Source organism: Kogia breviceps, chromosome 18, assembly GCF_026419965.1.
Source record: "Kogia breviceps isolate mKogBre1 chromosome 18, mKogBre1 haplotype 1, whole genome shotgun sequence".
NCBI classification, from domain to species: Eukaryota; Metazoa; Chordata; class Mammalia; order Artiodactyla; family Physeteridae; genus Kogia; species Kogia breviceps.
Window position 1 is genome coordinate 5,068,523 of NC_081327.1, and position 17,421 is coordinate 5,085,943.

A 17,421-nucleotide genomic window follows, 5' to 3' on the forward strand; every position below is an offset into this window, starting at 1 on the left:
GCCCCCAGCTTCTTCTCAGAGGCAGGTGGATGTACAGCCATCACCTCCCTCCCTCCCACCCAGGATTTCGGCAGGATTTGGAGACCTAGGTGTTTCCCAGAACATGGGTGTTTGGGAGGAATGGCCCAGTGTAAGCAGCTGCAGCCTGTTCAGGGCTCCGCCAAGAGGGCTGGGAAACAAGCCCTGGAATTCCTGGAAGTCCAGAGGCAATCTGCTTCCAGATTTGGGATCTTTGCTGTTCCTGGGAAGCCTTACCTAGGGTCCCATGTTCCTGGGAACTCCTCATCCTGTCCCTCTCAGCTGCTGGGTAGTCGGTGGGGGAGGGGGGTAGAATCCCAGCTCTGGTCTTTCTCCCTCCCCCCTCTTCCCCATCCTCCCCCCTCTCTCCCTTCCCCCCTCCTCCCCGCCCCTCCCTCCCCCTCCCTCCTTCCCTCCCATCCCCCTGTTTTCCTCCTCTTCTTCCTCTTTCCTGTCTCCATCGACCATCCTGACTCTCCATCGCAATCTCATTCATTCACCACGTATTTATCTATTGAGCACCTACTGTGTACCAGGCACGGGTCCAGACCCCAAGGAAACAGAGTCACCAACAGCACAGGCAGAGGCTGCTGCCTGTGTGGAGCTTGCATTCTAACAAGGGAGACACATATTATACCGAGAGAATCAACGGGCAAGTTATACTTTATGTAGGAAGGTGACAAACGCTGTGGAGAAAACAAAATTAGAGGGTAGAGAGGGGCAGGAGTCCCCGGGTGGGGCAGGTTTCCATATTAAGCAGGATGGTCAGGAGAACCAGCCTCCCATCTTCCCTCCCCTCCTCCCTCCCCTCCCCTCTCCCTTCCCGCCACCTCCTCCCCCTCTTCCTTTCTCCTCTGACTCTCAGTGTCTAGATTCTCCCAAAGCACTTCCCTCCCCCTCAGGGCACCTTGCAGAGAAATCATACCCCTGGACTCGAGCATTTAACAGAACACAGCCTTCTTCGAGTTGCTTCCCTATAGGATCCTCACCCTCCCTAGTTCCAAAAGGAGGCAAAGGTAGAAGTAGCTCAGACGAAAGGCTCAGTGGGTCTGCTGCCCACCTCCCTGTCTCCTCCATGCTCAGGGCTTCCTCTCGGGCCTTTGTTCTCCTTCCCTCTGCAGGTCCCCGAGCTCCACCGGCCCCACCGCTGCCGCCTGCATCCAAGCTCACACTCTGCTCTCTTTCTCCCAGGGAAGACCCTGGTATGAACCCGACACCCACACACCCGGGCTAAAAGCTCCCAGTCTCTCCACTCTGTGTGTCCCTCACAGGCGCCCAGAGCTCACCCTGTTTCTCCCCTGCTCCCAGCCCTCCCATGGCTCCCCAGCACCCAGGACAAAGTCCCAGCCTCTGAATCTGGCATTCAAAACCCTGCGTGGGGTGGACCCTGCTATGCACCCACCCCTGTGCGTCACCCTTTCAGCCTCCACAACCTCAACTCCCAGGTACTTTCCGGACTGTCTAGGACATTCCTTGTTTTGGATGGCCTCCATGTTCCACCTTTCAACCCCCAGCCCCACCCCCGCCGTCCTTGCCCTGACTAACTTCTCAACATTCAGGGCTCACCTCCTCCAGGAAGCCCTCCCTGACTCTCCTGCTGGGTTCATGCGTCCTTGTCCTCGCACTGGTCTGTGATCCTCTGTTTACACAGCTGTCTCCTCCACCACACTGGCATCTCCTCAAGGGCAGGGCCCGGGTCTGAGTCATTGCTGTGTGCCCAGCATCGCCCAGCTGAGAGCTTGGCCCACGAGGGGCACAGAAGGTGTCCCTACAGGGAACAAACGTTCCTTCCCTTGCCTTTCCTCCATTTCGGGCTTATTATCTCCCCACTTTTGCTCTTTGGTCCTGTGTTCTGTAAACCACACCCTGAGGTTTTGCGATGTTGATGGAAGTCTTGGGACGGCCACTGTGGACCCAGGGTAGGGACCGGAGATCAGCCACCATCGGAGTGGAGGATTCTGGGAAAGATGGCTGTTAGTGAGGGAAGCGGGAGGTGGTCCCACCACGACCAGTCCCTGCCTCCTGCGGGAGTGCCGACTTGCTCTGTCCTTGTCTTTCAGCTCTTGTCCTGGCTGCTCCCAGGCTCGGTCATCTCTCCCTGCAAGGAATTCTGGGAGACTGGCCTTCTGGGTCTGAGGGAGGAGAGGTCAGGGGCCTGGACCCCTGGGTCTGACGGAGGAGGGGCTGGGGGCCTGGACCCCTGGGTCTGAGGGAGGAGGGGCGGGGGGCTTGGACTCCTGGATCCTGGTGGAAGAAACCATTGGGGTTTAAAGTCCCGGTTCCTCCTCCCTCATCCACACTCCGGTTTTGGAAACATTTGGTTTTATACAGCTGCTCCACCCGGGCAGGGTGGGGTGGGGGGCTGGGCAGCCAACTGCCCGGCTTCTGAGTGGAGCTTGGGCTGCACCCCCACCCCCCATCCTGGGGTAGAGGAATCACCCTCCCCTCCTCCTCTGGGCTGGGCTCCCACTGGAGGACCCATCATCCTGACTTAGCCAGACACCAGGCGGTGGCCTAGGCTACCGGCAACTGGCGTCAGAGACTCAGAAACCGCTGGCCCTGCCCTGGTGAGGTGGGCGGGGTGCCCGTGACCGGGGCCCTGAACTAGCCTTCTTCTCCCTGACACCCAGGTCCAGGCAGAGACCCAGCGTGTCTGGGGAAACCCAGGGAGTGCGGACTTGTCATCTTGCAAGGGAAAGCTCCTGAACAGGCTGGAAAATATGGAGCAGCAGTTTACATTCCCATCAACAGTGCAAGAGGGTTCCCTTTTCTCCACACCCTCTCCGGCATTTATTGTTTCTAGATTTTTTGATGATGGCCATTCTGACCGGTGTGAGATGATATCTCATTGTAGTTTTGATTTGCATTTCTCTAATGATTAGTGATGTTGAGCATCCTTTCATGTGTTTGTTGGCAATCTGCATATCTTGTTTGGAGAAATGTCCATTTAGGTCTTCTGCCCATTTTTGGATTGGGTTGTTTGTTTTTTTGTTATTGACCTGCATGAGTTGCTTATAAATTTTGGAGATTAATCCTTTGTCAGTTGCTTCATTTGTAACCATTTTCTCCCACTATGGAGAACAGTATGGAGGAGGTTCCTTAAAAAACTACAAATAGAACTACCATACAACCCAGCAATCCCACTACTGGGCATATACCCTGAGAAAACCATAATTCAAAAAGACTCATGTACCAAAATGTTCACTGCAGCTCTATTTACAATAGCCAGGACATGGAAGCAACCTAAGTGTCCATCGACAGATGAATGGATAAAGAAGATGTGGCACATATATACAATGGACTATTACTCAGCCATAAAAAGGAATGAAACTGAGTTATTTGTAGCGAGGTGGATGGACCTGGAGTCTGTCATACAGAGTGAAGTAAGTCAGAAGGAGAAAAACAAATACCGTATGCTACCACATATATATGGAATCTAAGAAAAAAAAATGTCACGAAGTGACTAGGGCTAGGATGGGAATAAAACACAGACCTACTAGAGCATGGACTTGAGGATATGGGGAGGGGGAAGGGTAAGTTGTGACGAAGTGAGAGAGTGGCATGGACATATATACACTACCAAATATAAAATAGATAGCTAGTGGGAAGCAGCCACATAGCGCAAGGAGATCAGCTCTGTGCTTTGTGACCACCTGGAGGGGTGGGATCGGGAAGGTGGGAGGGAGGGAGACACAAGAGGGAAGAGATATGGGGACATATGTATATGTATAACTGATTCACTTTGTTGTAAAGCAGAAACTAACACACCATTGTAAAGCAATTATACTCCAATAAAGATGTTAGAAAAAAAAAGATGGAGCAGCAGGGAGACATGAGGACTTAGAGACAGAAAAATAGAGAGAAACAGTATGAGAGGGAGGGAGAGAGAGTCAGAGAGAGAGAAACACACACAGAGATAGAGCATCAGAGATACACCGAGATGCAGAGAGACCGAGGGAGATAGACAGACAGACAGAAGCAGAGAAAGGAGAAACAGGCAGCCACTGAGAGATCAGGGAGAAACAGAGAAACCGAAACTGGGAGACAGGGAAAAATAAAAAGCTAAGGATACAGATAGAAGCAGAAAGAAGGAGACAGAAGTAGACAAAGAGAGACACAGGCAGAGAAACACAGAGGAAGGAAGAGAAAAAAGAGAGAAAAAGGATGAAAACGTCAGGGAGAGAAAGAGAGACACAGAACAAGAAAGTCAGGAGATGGAGAGTCAGAAATTTAGAGACAGACACAAACCCAGAAGGAAGCAGGTAGAAATGGAAGCGAAGGAGAGAGACTGGAACACAGAGAGAAAGAACCAGACAGGCAGATGGACAGAGAAACGAAGCCAGGGAGACAGAGACAAAATGATAGACTCAGAGAAAGACAGAGACAAAGAGAGAGGAGATGGTCGGGTACAGAAATACATAATCAGAGTCGCAGACACAGGGAGAGAGACAGACGTTATCAGTTCATAGTAAGAGGAGCAGAGAGACAGAACTAGATACAGAGATTTTTTCTTTCTTTAAATCCTGAAAAGAAGGGCATGGAAACAATGACATTTATCACTGAGTCTTCTAGTCCTGAGGAGCTGGGGACCCAGACACCCCAGCACCCCTGTCTCTTTGGTCTCTGAGCGAGGCCACTTCCACTTTTGTTCTGACTCAGTTTCCCAGGCTCCCTGGGGGCAGCTGACCAACAACTCTGAGTTCACCCTGGAGGCTCTGAGGAGACAAATCCCAATGTCCCAGACCCCTCCCCAGACCCTGGCACCAATGCACGCGCTCGTGCCGCGCGCGCACACACACACACACACACAAGCACACGCACGTGGACCCGAAACAATTAGGCACTGAACGTGCAGACGTTCACTCACAGCTCCAGCTCCAGACAGAAGGCCTCCCAGGCCAGCGCACACACAGTCACACCCACAAGCACTCACGTGTGTGCATTTCATTGCATCTGCCAGCGGCCGCGACCAGTCCCCCGGGGGAACCCAATCCCAGACGGATTCTGAGGATCCGAGGGGAGGGCCAGTGTGTGGGGAGACTGAGGTGCAGGAAAAGGGGGGGGCGCGGAGAGGAGGTCTGGCAGAGGGGAAAGAGAGAGCCACGCGGGAGAGAGAAGGAAAGAGAGGTCGTGAGAGAAAGAGGGAGGTGGGGAGAAAGCAAGTGCTGGACAGAAATCCAGAAGTGGAGGGAGAGACGAGAGCCGAGAGAGAGGAGGAGAAATCGAGGGGCGAGACGGGGAAAGGAGGGGGTGCGATGGGGGGGGGCGCTCAGCGGGAGAGGGAAGGGCGGCGAGGACGGGGGCGCCGGGGAGGGCGGCCTGGCGCGGCGCGGGTGGTGGCGGGAAGCGGGTGGGGCCGCCGGCCTCTCCGCCGTGACCTCAGGGCCCCTGGCCCAGCTCAGCCCTGACGTCAGCCCCGCCTCCCGCCCCCGCGCGCGCCTCACTTCAAATCACCCCCCGAGCTCTCGGGCAGCAGAGAGACTCGGGGAGCGGCCAGCAGGAGAGGAGAGAGGCCCGCCGGACGCACAGCGATGAGACAGGTGTGTGTGTGCGTGCGTGTGTCCGTGTGCGTGCGGGGAACCGCCAGCGCTGGGGAGCTCGCGTGAGCTCCTGTGCCGGACCCCGCCTGGGCGCGTGTCAGATGTGGCCTGACGGTGCCGGCCCGGCTACAAACCCGTGCACGTCTGTGTGCCAGGAAGGGGAGGAGAGCTGCCTTTGCTTCCCACGGGGCTCTGCATCTTACTTTCAGGTGTTCAGTAAATATTAAGTTGAGCCAAATGGAATCGCTATTCTCCGGTCTCTTTGGACTGGTGGAAATGGTAATTTCATATGGTTCAGTCTCAACGGTTACTGTTTTTTTTCCTGAAACTTGCATCTGCCCCATTGCTCCAGACCCACGGGTGGGTGTCTGGGTGCTGGTTGCCGCCTGGGCATCGCTTCCTGGTGTTTCTCCTTCCTGCTGAAGGGCCTGTGTCCTGGAGTTCACCTGTGTGGCTGTCAGTGGTGGTGGAGGGGGGCTGATGTCAGTTAGTTTCAGGATCACTAAATTCTAAGGGCAGGTGTCTGGAGTCATCTTGCAGAACATGAGTGTTTTCCAACGGGGGCACGCTCTGTGTGTGTCTCATCATGTGTGAGTACACGTGCGGAGCTGTGTGTCCATAGCCGACGCGTGTTCTCATGACTGTTGTTGGGTCTAGAACCCTCCAGATACCCAGCCAGCCGTCTCGCTGATCCCCACCTTGAATTGGGCCGCCCCCAGAAACTCAGGCAGAGACAGAGAAGGAGAATTCCAGAAGAAATAATACTTGCTAATACTGACCGATTACTAGAACCAGGCTAAAAGCTGTACCTTAGCTCTGCCCTAGGGAAACATAATATAAGCCACATGCATGATTTAAAATTTTCTAGTGACCACACTAAAAAGAGAAGAAGAAACAGGTGCAATTAATTTTAATAATAACATTTTCTTTAACCCAAGGTATCAGGAGTCGGCAAACTTTTCCAGTACCAGGCCAGACAGTCAATATTTGGGGTTCTGAGGGCCATACAGTTGAGTATTATGACTACCCAACTTTGGCATAGTGAGAAATCAAGCTGTGTACAATACGTAATCAGATGAGCGTGGTGTGCCAATAATACGACGTAAGGACGCTGACATTTGAATTTCATATAATTCTCTTTATTTCTTTATTTTTATTGAAGTATAGTTGATTGACAATGTCCTCTTAGTTTCAGGTGTACAGCAATGTAATTCAGTTATATATATGTATTTTTTTTACAGACTCTTTTCCCATATAGGTTATTACAAAATATTGAGTATACTTCCCTGTGCTATACAGTAGGTCCTTGTTGCTTCTTTTACACATAATAGTGTGTATATTCATAAAATCTTCACGTGTCACAAAGTATTTTTCTTCTTTTCACTTTTTTCAACCTTCTAAAAACACAGAAACTAAGCTTGCGGGGCCGTAGTGAAAAAGGAGGCCATCGTATGCCGACCCCCGCTATATATCAAAAATATTATCATTTCAGTATGTAATCAACGCAAAAATATGAATGAGATATTTTACTTTCTTTTTTTTTTCCCCATTCAGGCTTCACAATCCAGATGTGTAGCACATCTCACGCAGATGCTATATTTTCACTGGAGATACTTGATCTGTATTTTTGGCTTTTGTAAAATTCAGTTCAAAAAGAAGCTTCACAGACCCTACTTGTTCCAAACCACTCAGTTCCTCAGTGGTACTGGTTACATTTCAAGTGTCCTGTAGCCACATGTGGCTGGTGGGTCCCCTATTGGACAGTGCAGCTCTACAGCTTAGTGATTCATTTAACTCATCATAAGCCCAAGAGATGGGAACTAGTGACAGAGGAGGCGGTTTAGCGTAGAGGACGGTGGAGCCTAGTGACCTTGGCCGAGAGAATACACCTCCTGGTGCCTCAGTTTCCTTACTTGTAACAGGAGGGGGTAACAGTACCCACCTCCCATGGAGCAGTGCTTGGCACATGGAAGGGGCTAAACCCCCATTTTACAGATGAGAAAACAGAGGCACCTCCTCCCCTTTGATTCTGAGCTGTTCCAGCCACATGTACTGGACACCTGGCCCTGCCAGCCACTCCTCCTGGCTAATCAATCCTCAGTTTTGCCATCTGTATGGTCGCAGCAGGAAACACTTATCTGTGCCCCGGGGCGCTCCTGAGGAGTAAAGCCAGTATATAAGGTTGTGGTTTAGTGACTGGATTCTTAGGGTTCAAATCTTGGCTTCTCTGACAGATTTGTGGTTGCCTAAGGGGAGGAAGGAAGGATTGGGAGTTTGGGATTAGCAGATGCAAACTGTTCTATGTAGAATGGATAAACAACAAGGTCCTCCTGTATAGCACAGGGAACTGTACTCAATATCCTGTGATAAATTATAATGGAAAAGCATATGAAAAAGAATATATACGTTTAACTGAATCACTGCTGTACAGCGGAAATTAACACAACACTGTAAGTCAACTATACTTGAATAAATTTTTTTTTTAATGCAACAAACAAAAAACTTGTCTTCTCTGCTTTCCAGGCAGACCTTGAGCAGGTTGCTGCACCTCTGTGTGACTCAGTTGCCTCATCTGTAAAATGGGGATGATAATAATAGTACCTACCTTATAGGGCTGTTGCGAAGATTCAAATAAGTCAGTTCCTATAAAAGGTTTAAAGCACTGCCTGGCACGTATCACATTGCATTCTTCTTTTGGATGTATATTAGTATTACTAGTATTATCTTAACACTAAGAAACCTTTATGAGATGAATCATTATTTTCTGTGCCACTGAGAAGGAGGCGAGAAACCTTTGTCAATTAGACGGTGACACTCCACTGAGTGTAATCCTCGTGGATTTAAAAGCTGTTAAAAATGTGAAAAGAAATGTATTGGAATCAATATAAGCAGGCATTCAGCCTTGATAACTGTTTGCCACATTTATTTTCGTGAATGAAAATAACTTTGCAGTACCCAGGGGGTTTTCTTTACGAAAAGGGTTTGTTATCACTGGTCCGGAAACGAAACCCAGGAGGGCCTCCCTTTCCCCGGGGAGGCATCTCAGGACCCTCTTCCCATTCCTATCCCCTCCCCTCTCTCCGCTCCCTGGCAGGACGTGCCCAAGCCCAGCCCCGCAGCCCGCCGCTGCTCCGGCCTGGCCCGGAGGGTGCAGACCATCGCCTTCGCGCTGCTCATCCTGGGCCTCATGACCTGGGCTTACGCCGCCGGCGTGCCGCTGGCCTCGGATCGCTACGGCCTCCTGGCCTTCGGCCTCTACGGGGCCTTCCTCTCGGTGCACCTGGTGGCGCAGAGCCTCTTCGCGTACCTGGAGCACCGGCGGGCGGCGGCGGCGGCGCGGCGGGCGGCGGCGCGGGGCCCTCCGGACGCGGCCACGGCGCGCAGCGTGGCGCTGACCATCTCCGCATACCAGGAGGACCCCGCGTACCTGCGCCAGTGCCTGGTGTCCGCGCGCGCCCTCGTGTACCCGCGTGAGCGGCTGCGCATCCTCATGGTGGTGGACGGCAACCGCGCCGAGGACCTCTACATGGTCGACATGTTCCGCGAGGTCTTCGCCGACGAGGACCCCGCCACCTACGTGTGGGACAGCAACTACCACCGGCCGTGGGAACCTGCGGCGGCGGGCGCGGCGGGCGCGGCGGGCGAGGGCGCCTACCGGGAGGTGGAGGCCGAGGACCCAGGGCGGCTGGCGGTGGAGGCGCTGGTGAGGACGCGCAGGTGCGTGTGCGTGGCGCAGCGCTGGGGCGGCAAGCGCGAGGTCATGTACACCGCCTTCAAGGCGCTCGGCGACTCGGTGGACTACGTGCAGGTGAGTGCGAGGCCCCGCCCCGCGCCCGTGGCCCCCACGCCCCGAGTCCCGCTTCTCTCGTGTCCTTCCTTCAGTCTAGAGAGTAGCACGAACCTCTTCTTTCCTTCCTTTATTCATTCATCCATTCAGTGGAGAGATTCTTTCCTTCGCCCCGTCATTCATACGTCCATTGATCCACCTATCCAACAGGGAGAGCGCTCGTTCATTTATCCATTCGGCGAAGAGATTTCTTCCTTCTTTCCCTCGTTTCCTCATTCATTCATCCATTTGATGCAGAGACTTTCCTTGACTCACTCATTCACTTATCCAGCCATTTATCCATCCACTCAACATATTCATTCAATATAGAATGTCTCCCTCCCTCTTTCCCTTCCTTCTTTCACTGTAGTCCTTTCTTTTCTTCACTCTTTCATTCATCTAATCAGCCAATACAGAGTCCATTCATTCATTCATGCATCCATCTGTCCGTCCAACATGGAGATCATTCATTCATTTATTCATTCACTTATCCATTAAACGTAGAGATTGGTTCATTCTGTTTCTTCCCTTCTTCATTCATTCAGTGTTGAGATTCTCTTGTTCATTTACCCATCCATTTACCTATCTATTCAATATAAAGATTTCTTTGTTCATTTTGTCGTTCATTCATCCATTCAATGTAGTGATTCGTTCATTAACGCATTGCATTATTTTTTTAAAAAATTGCTGCATAACAAATTTCCACACATTTGGCAGCTTGAAACAAAACACATTTATTATCTCAGAGTTTCCAGGGGTTAGGGGTCTGGGCAAAGCTTAACTGGATCCTCTGTTCATGGTATCATCAGGCTGCAGTCATGATGTCAGCTGGAGCTGGGTTTTTTTTTTTTTAATTTATTTTTTTCATATATTTTATTTTATTTTTTTTGGCCTGTGTTAGGTCTTTGTTGCTGCACACGGGCTTTCTCTAGTTGTGGTGCAGTAGTTGTGGTGCATGGACTTAGTTGCTCCGCGGCATGTGGGATCTTGCCAGACCGGGACTCGAACCCGTGTCCCCTGCATTGGTAGGCGGATTCTTAACCACTGTGCCACCAGGGAAGCCCTGGAGCTGGGTTTTATCTAGGGCTCAGGGACCTCTTCCAGGCTCATGTGTTTGTTGGCAGAATTTGTTTCTTTGCTGTCATAGAACTCGTGACAGCTTGCCTCATCAAGACCAGGAAGAGAGGGACTTCCCTGATGGTGCAGTGGTTAAGAAACCACCTGACAATGGAGGGGACACGGGTTCGAGCCCTGGTCGGGGAAGATCCCATATGCCGCGGAGCAACTAAGCCCGAGCAACACAACTACTGAGCCCGCGCGCCTAGAGCCCGCGTTTTCCACAACAAGAGAAGCCACCGCAATGAGAAGCCCGCGCACCACAACGAAGAGTAGCCCCCGCTCGCCGCAACTAGAGAAAGCCCGCGTGCAGCAACAAAGACCCAACACAGCCAGAAATTAATTAATTAATTAATTAGTTAATTTTTTAAAAAAAGACCAGCAAGGGAAAGTCTCTGACTTCTAGACCCTCTTTTAAAGGGCTCATCTAATTAGGTCAGGCCCACCCAGGATAATCTCCCTTTGATGAACTTAAAGCCAACAGATTAGGGACCTTAATTACATTGCAAAACTCCTTCACCATTTCCATACAAGGTAATATGATCATGAGAGTTATATGTCATCACTTTGGCCATATTCCATTGGTTAGAAGCAAGTTACAGATCTTGCCCACACACCAGAAGATGGTATTATACAAGAGCATGGGTGTTGGGGAAGAGGTCGTGTTAAAATGTGATTAGATATTGAAAATGACTAAAAAATTCAAAGCTGTGTTCAGATTGGCTGCAGAGTGTCCTAGCTGCCCCCCCATCCCTTGGTGCCCTCCCCTCAATCACCAACCCCTCGCAGGCACCTCGGCTGACCCTGGTCCCTTCCACCTGACAGGTCTGTGACTCAGACACGAGGCTGGACCCTGTGGCGCTGCTGGAGCTGGTGCAGGTGCTAGACGAGGACCCCCGGGTAGGGGCTGTTGGGGGTGACGTGCGGATCCTTAACCCTCTGGACTCCTGGGTCAGCTTCCTAAGCAGCCTGCGGTACTGGGTGGCCTTCAATGTGGAGCGGGCTTGTCAGAGCTACTTCCACTGCGTGTCCTGCATCAGTGGTCCCCTAGGTGAGCAGGGGTAGGGCTTGGGAGGGCCATGGATGCGGCAGAGAGGGAAGGGAGAAGGGGAGCCACAGTAGATTGAAGACGTGATTTGAGATTGGGAACAAAGATGGGGCTGGGGCAGGAGCTGGGGATAGGGATAAGATCGGAAGTTGGAGATGGGGATGGTTGTTGGTGTTGGGAATGGGTTGGAGAAAGGGTGTGGATGGAGATTGGGATTGGGGCCGGGGGAGGGTTTGGGGAAGGGGAAGAGATGGGTTTGGAGTCAAGGACAGTGTTGGTGCTATGTTTAGGGTCGGAGATGGGTTTTTGGATGAGGCTGGGTAGGGGATGGGGCTGAGAATGGGTGCGAGATTGGGGGTGGGTTTGCAGTCAAAGTGGGTGTGGGTCAGGAACAGGACTGGGGCAAGTTTGGGATGGGTGTGGGGGTGAGGAAGGATGCGAGGTTGAGAACAGGACTGGAGCTGGAGCTGTCATTGGAGACAGGTTGAGAATGGGATTAAGATGGTTAAGGATGGGGCTGGGATTGGAGACGAGCTGGTTTGGAGCTAGGACTGGGGATGGTGTTGGCAACAGCAGGCAGGGGCCGACGCTGCTGTGCTCCCCTTCCCCACCTAGGCCTATACAGGAACCACCTCCTGCAGCAGTTCCTTGAGGCCTGGTACAACCAGAAGTTCCTGGGCACCCACTGCACCTTTGGGGATGACCGTCACCTCACCAACCGCATGCTCAGCATGGGCTATGCCACCAAGTAAGCTGAGCGGACAGGGTGTTTGAGTGTGTGCAGAGGCCAGTGAGTATCCAGCACATGTGTGTGCGTGTGCGTGTGCTGGAAACTCTCCAAACCTAAAGTAAATTTCAAGTGAGCTCTATCAAGTGAGATTTTAGGGGAGAGGGCAAGAAACCATATGGAACAGAAGTGGCATTTGTGTTGAATCAGGGAGCAACACCCAGTGAGATATTAGGGGAGGTGGAAGATACCATAGGGGCATTTGCACGGAACCATGTGACCCAGTGGACTCTTCTAAGTAGGGCAAGGTGAGGGTGGGAATTCCACCTAGAAGGTACAACCTCAGATGGGGCAAGATGGCTCTACCATGGAGAGCACAGATTACCCCAATCTGTGGGGAGAGGAAGAGCTCAATAGGGCGGGATCTCACTAGTGAGAGAGAAGGGGAGTGCCCAAACTCTAGTAAGTGCTTCAGGAAGAAGAGATGGGATTCAATGAGGCTCAGGGGGTGTATGGGCTAGACCAGTGAAGTTCAGGGGAAAGGGATTTCTATGAAGTTAGACTCAGTGCCAGCACCAGAGACAACTCGGGTTATACCAAGGGAACCCAGGCATTCATTCACTGGACAAATATTCTTTAAGTGCTGCCAGTGTTTTCAGCTCTGGGGATGCCGCAGCAAACAAAAGAGATGCAAATTCATGCTTACATTGACTGGGGAGACAGACAATAAATAAAATACGTAAGTAGAACATATAGTGTATTAGATAACGATACACGCGAAGGTGACACATAAAGCCAGGAAGGGGAAGAGGAAGTTTCCAGGTAGGGAGTGAAATGTTAAACGAGGGTAAGATAAGGATGGGCGGGAAATAGTGCAGCAAGGGAGAGAGTGTCAGAAGAGGACAGAGAGCTCACGGGGGTGGGGTTGGAGGTGTCCACGCACGAAAGGCTTGTGCGCCACAGTAAGAACTGTGAACTAAGATGAGGGAGCCATGAGGAGGGGGTTTGAGCAGAGGGGTGGCATGTTGCTCTAACAGGATCCCTCCAGCTGTTTTGAGTACAGACTGCAGGGAGGAAGAGGATTAGCAGGGAGGCCACTGAGGATGCCAAGTGACACAGGGGAAGGAGAGTGGACACTGTCCAACAGTGCCCGCGGGGATAGACCAGTTTGACCCCTCCTAACAAAGTGACTGCTGGAGGCCACCTAAGGTGTTGCTCTGTACAAGCGATTCTAGCTTTGCGTGGGCTGGGCTGGAAACCGGGGAGGGATTGATTAGTAATGTCTGCCAGAGCCACAGGAAGGGAGCTTAATGGTTCCACTGAGAAGCTCTAACGCTTGGGCTACCCTAGGTAGGAACCATGCCTGGCTTGTTCCTCACCGTGGTGCCTGCCAAGAATAGTATTCGTAATAGATGAGTGATAGCATTAGTAATACCGCAGTGATATTAGTAATGCCAGTAGTTACATTAGTCGTAATAAAAATGGTAGTAGAGTCGTTATCATCTATTGAGCAAGTACTATATACTGGTCCTAAGCACTTAGCGTTTAATCCTCATCTATTAGGTAGGAACCATTATTGACCCCATTTTACATAGGAGAATGAGACAGGCTGGGACCTGGGACCTGGGGCCCTTTACTGCAGTGCTTGCGCCTAAACAAACATCTCCTCCAGCAACGAGATACAAAGAAACTATAAGAGACTAAAAATAACTGCACACATATGCAGTTGGGGCAAATGATGAACAACAAGATACAAAAAGGCCAAAACCCGACGGCCACTTCCGAGGTGTGGGGGGCAAAAGCAGGGTCCTGCACGTGATCCCTGCACACGGCACCACCAAGGGGGTGGACAGACCACCCACTGATCCGCCCCGACCCTCACCCCAGGTCAGGGACCAGCTCGTCCCCGTGTCCCCTCCCCCTCGCGCCAGCGAGCAAGGGAACCTGTTACCTGCAGCGGGAGTCCCAATAAAGCCTGTATGACTGGAATTTCTCCTCTGGCCTTTCATCAATTTCGATTGATTAAAGAGTCCAAGGACGCAGGTGGGCGTCAAGAACCCCGAGGCCCACAGAGGCTGAGGAGGCTGGCCCCAGTGGCCATTCCGGGCTCCCCCTCTCTGTCCGGGGGCCCCAAGGAGAGCCGCGCTGATGGCCCTGTCTCCTCCCACCCGTCCAGGTACACCTCGCGGTCGCGTTGCTACTCGGAGACGCCCTCATCCTTCCTGCGCTGGCTGAGCCAGCAGACGCGCTGGTCCAAGTCGTACTTCCGCGAGTGGCTGTACAACGCGCTCTGGTGGCACCGACACCACTTGTGGATGACCTACGAGGCGGTGGTCTCGGGCCTCTTCCCCTTCTTCGTGGCGGCCACGGTGCTCCGGCTCTTCTACGCGGGCCGCCCGTGGGCGCTGCTCTGGGTGCTGCTGTGCGTGCAGGGCGTGGCGCTGGCCAAGGCGGCCTTCGCGGCCTGGCTGCGGGGCTGCCCGCCGATGCTGCTGCTCTCGCTCTACGCGCCCCTCTACATGGGCGGCCTCCTGCCCGCCAAGTTCCTGGCGCTGGCGACCATGAACCAGAGCGGCTGGGGCACGTCAGGCCGCCGCCAGCTGGCCGCCAACTACGTGCCGGTGCTGCCGCTGGCGCTCTGGGCGCTGCTGCTGCTCGGCGGGCTGGTGCGCAGCGCGGTCCGCGAGGCCCGGGCCGACTGGAGCGGCGCCTCCCGCGCGGCCGAGGCCCGCCACCTGGCGGCGGGGGCCGGCGCCTACGTGGGCTACTGGGCCATCATGCTGACCTTCTACTGGGTGCGGGTGCGGAGGCTCTGCCGGAGGCGGGCGGCGGGCTACCGCGTCCAGGTGTGAGTCCAGGTGCGCGGGGCGCCCGCTCAGGGGGGTCCGCGGGCGGCCGGAGGAGACCTAGCAGGGTCCCCGGAACCACGAACTTGCCGGGTGACCCTCTGGGCCTCAGTTGCCCTCCTCTGTGAAGGGAGGGGCTCGACCCAAGACTCTTCAGCCTGGACTCTTTAGGGGGCTGGGACTTCTGGGTCTCTTGGGAGGGATATTTATTGAACAGGGTGTGGATTTTTAGGGGCGGGGGGAGGGGTCCCCACATGCTGTCCTGGAGCCCCCGATTTCTCCCTGTTCTTATTTAACCTCCATTTGTACTGTGTGATTAGGATCTAATAATTTTATTTATTTTCTTCTGAGCCTACCTCCTCCGTTCGTTTTCGTTTTCTTTTCTCTTTTTTTTTGAGAATTAAGGGGGCCGAATGGTTGAGAACTGGGAACTCGTGGCTCTGTCTGGGGTGTCAGCTGTTTGAAACTAGACAGGATACCCTCCTTCCTCGGAGCCTGGACTCCCTCTTTGGAACATAGGGATAGGAGTCCCATGGATCAGGGTTGTTTTGAGGGTGCAATTTCTCAACTCATTCAGATACTTAGAGCACCTACTATGTACCAGACACTATCATTTCATTCATTCTTTGATTCAATCGGCCACAAAAACATTTCTCAATTTCCTATTGAATTCCACACACTTTGTCAGGTTTGCAAATACAGAAGCAATTAAGAGGCAGAATTTGCATTCCAGGAGCTCCTAGTCAAGTAAGCAAAGAGACTGTGATCCCTAGTTAAGGATACCCAGACACATGCCTCTATGACTTCTGTTGTCACAGAGGTGGGACGATTTAAATTATGAAAACTATTAAAGATTAGAAATTCAGTTCCTCGGTTGCACTGGCCACAATTCTGGTGCTTCATGGCCACATGTGGCTGGTGGCTGCCATACTGGACAGGGCAGGTCTAGACGTTTCCATCAAGGCAGAGAGTTCTACTGGACATTGCTGCCGTCCTGACCATTGATCCTGACCCTTTTTTTCCCTCTCATATCCAACATTCTGGTCCATCAGCACATCCCACTGGCTCTACCCTACACGACAGATCGGGGACCACTGCTTCTCATCCTCACTGTCACTGCTTTGCCCCCGAGCTGCATCTCTTCCCTGGATTAAAGTTGCTATCTCACGCCTGGATTACCACCTCACAGTGACCTCTGTTTCCACCCTTGCCCCTACAGTCTGTTATCCATGCAGGAGCTATGTAAATCAAATCAAATCATGACATTCCTTGGCTCAAAAGCCACCATGATCTCATACGGAGGAAAATCAAGACCTTAGGGTGGCCAAGGTCCTGCATGAAGTGGTCCCCCGCCCCGCGCGCGTTCTCTCTGACCTCACTGCATACTTATTTCCTAAAGCCCTGCTCCCAGTGGATTGAACTCCTGGCTATTCTTCCACACACCAGGCACTCCCCTGCCTCAGGGCTTTTGTTCCTGCAGTTTCTCTTGCCTGGAGCCCTCTTAACACATATATTCACATGGCTCATACCTCATCCCCTTCAAGTCTTTATTCTAGGGGCAGCTTCTTGGGTGAGGCCTTCTCCAAAGATCCTATTGCTACCCTCCTCCCCCTAACATCCCCTATCTGTTTCCCTGCTTTATTTTCTCCATCACATAAATTATCATATGCCTTGGTGCACATTTTTGCATAATTTTCTTGTTTATTTTTTTGACCATCGATGAGAATCTAAACTCCATGAGGGTGCAGATTTTTTTTTAAATTAAAGTACAGTTGATGTACAATATTATATAAGTTTCAGGCATACAACAGATTCAATAATTTATAGATTATATTCCATTTAAAGTTATTATAAAATATTGGCTATATTCCCTGTGCCGTACATTATATCCTTGTAGCATATTTATTTTATACATAATAGTTTGTATCTCTTAATCCCCTCCGCCTATCTTGAGGGTGCAGATTTTTGTTTGTTCTGATTTCTTCATTGCTGTGTCTACAGTGCCTTGAAAATGCCTGGCACATAGTAAATGCTCAGTAAATATTTGCTGGTTGAATGACTCAGTGAAGGGGAACACATCGGTGAATAAGAATGTGAAGGAGCTCACCTTTTAAGTGGGGAAGACACAAAACCAAATTTTAAAAAGTTTACATTAGGTCTGAACACATATAATGCACAAGCTAAAATAGGGGGAACTCCGTGGTGGTCTAGTGGTTAGGACTCAGTGCTTTCATTGTGGAGGGCCCGGGTTCGATCCCTGGTCAGGAACCAAGATCCCCCAAGCCTCATGGCACAGCCCC

The 17,421-nt window shown here is 51.9% G+C and overlaps 1 protein-coding gene across 1 annotated transcript; it reads left to right on the top strand.

Annotated features, from left to right (window-relative positions):
• Window positions 1-5,499: 5,499 nt before the first annotated feature.
• HAS1 (hyaluronan synthase 1) lies at window positions 5,500-15,318 on the top strand. Its single transcript, XM_059044180.2, has 5 exons — window positions 5,500-5,558; window positions 8,653-9,366; window positions 11,326-11,551; window positions 12,164-12,296; window positions 14,452-15,318. The coding sequence occupies exons 1-5, from the start codon at window positions 5,550-5,552 to the stop codon at window positions 15,125-15,127; spliced, it is 1,758 nt and encodes a 585-aa protein (XP_058900163.2). The 5' UTR covers window positions 5,500-5,549; the 3' UTR covers window positions 15,128-15,318.
• Window positions 15,319-17,421: the final 2,103 nt, after the last annotated feature.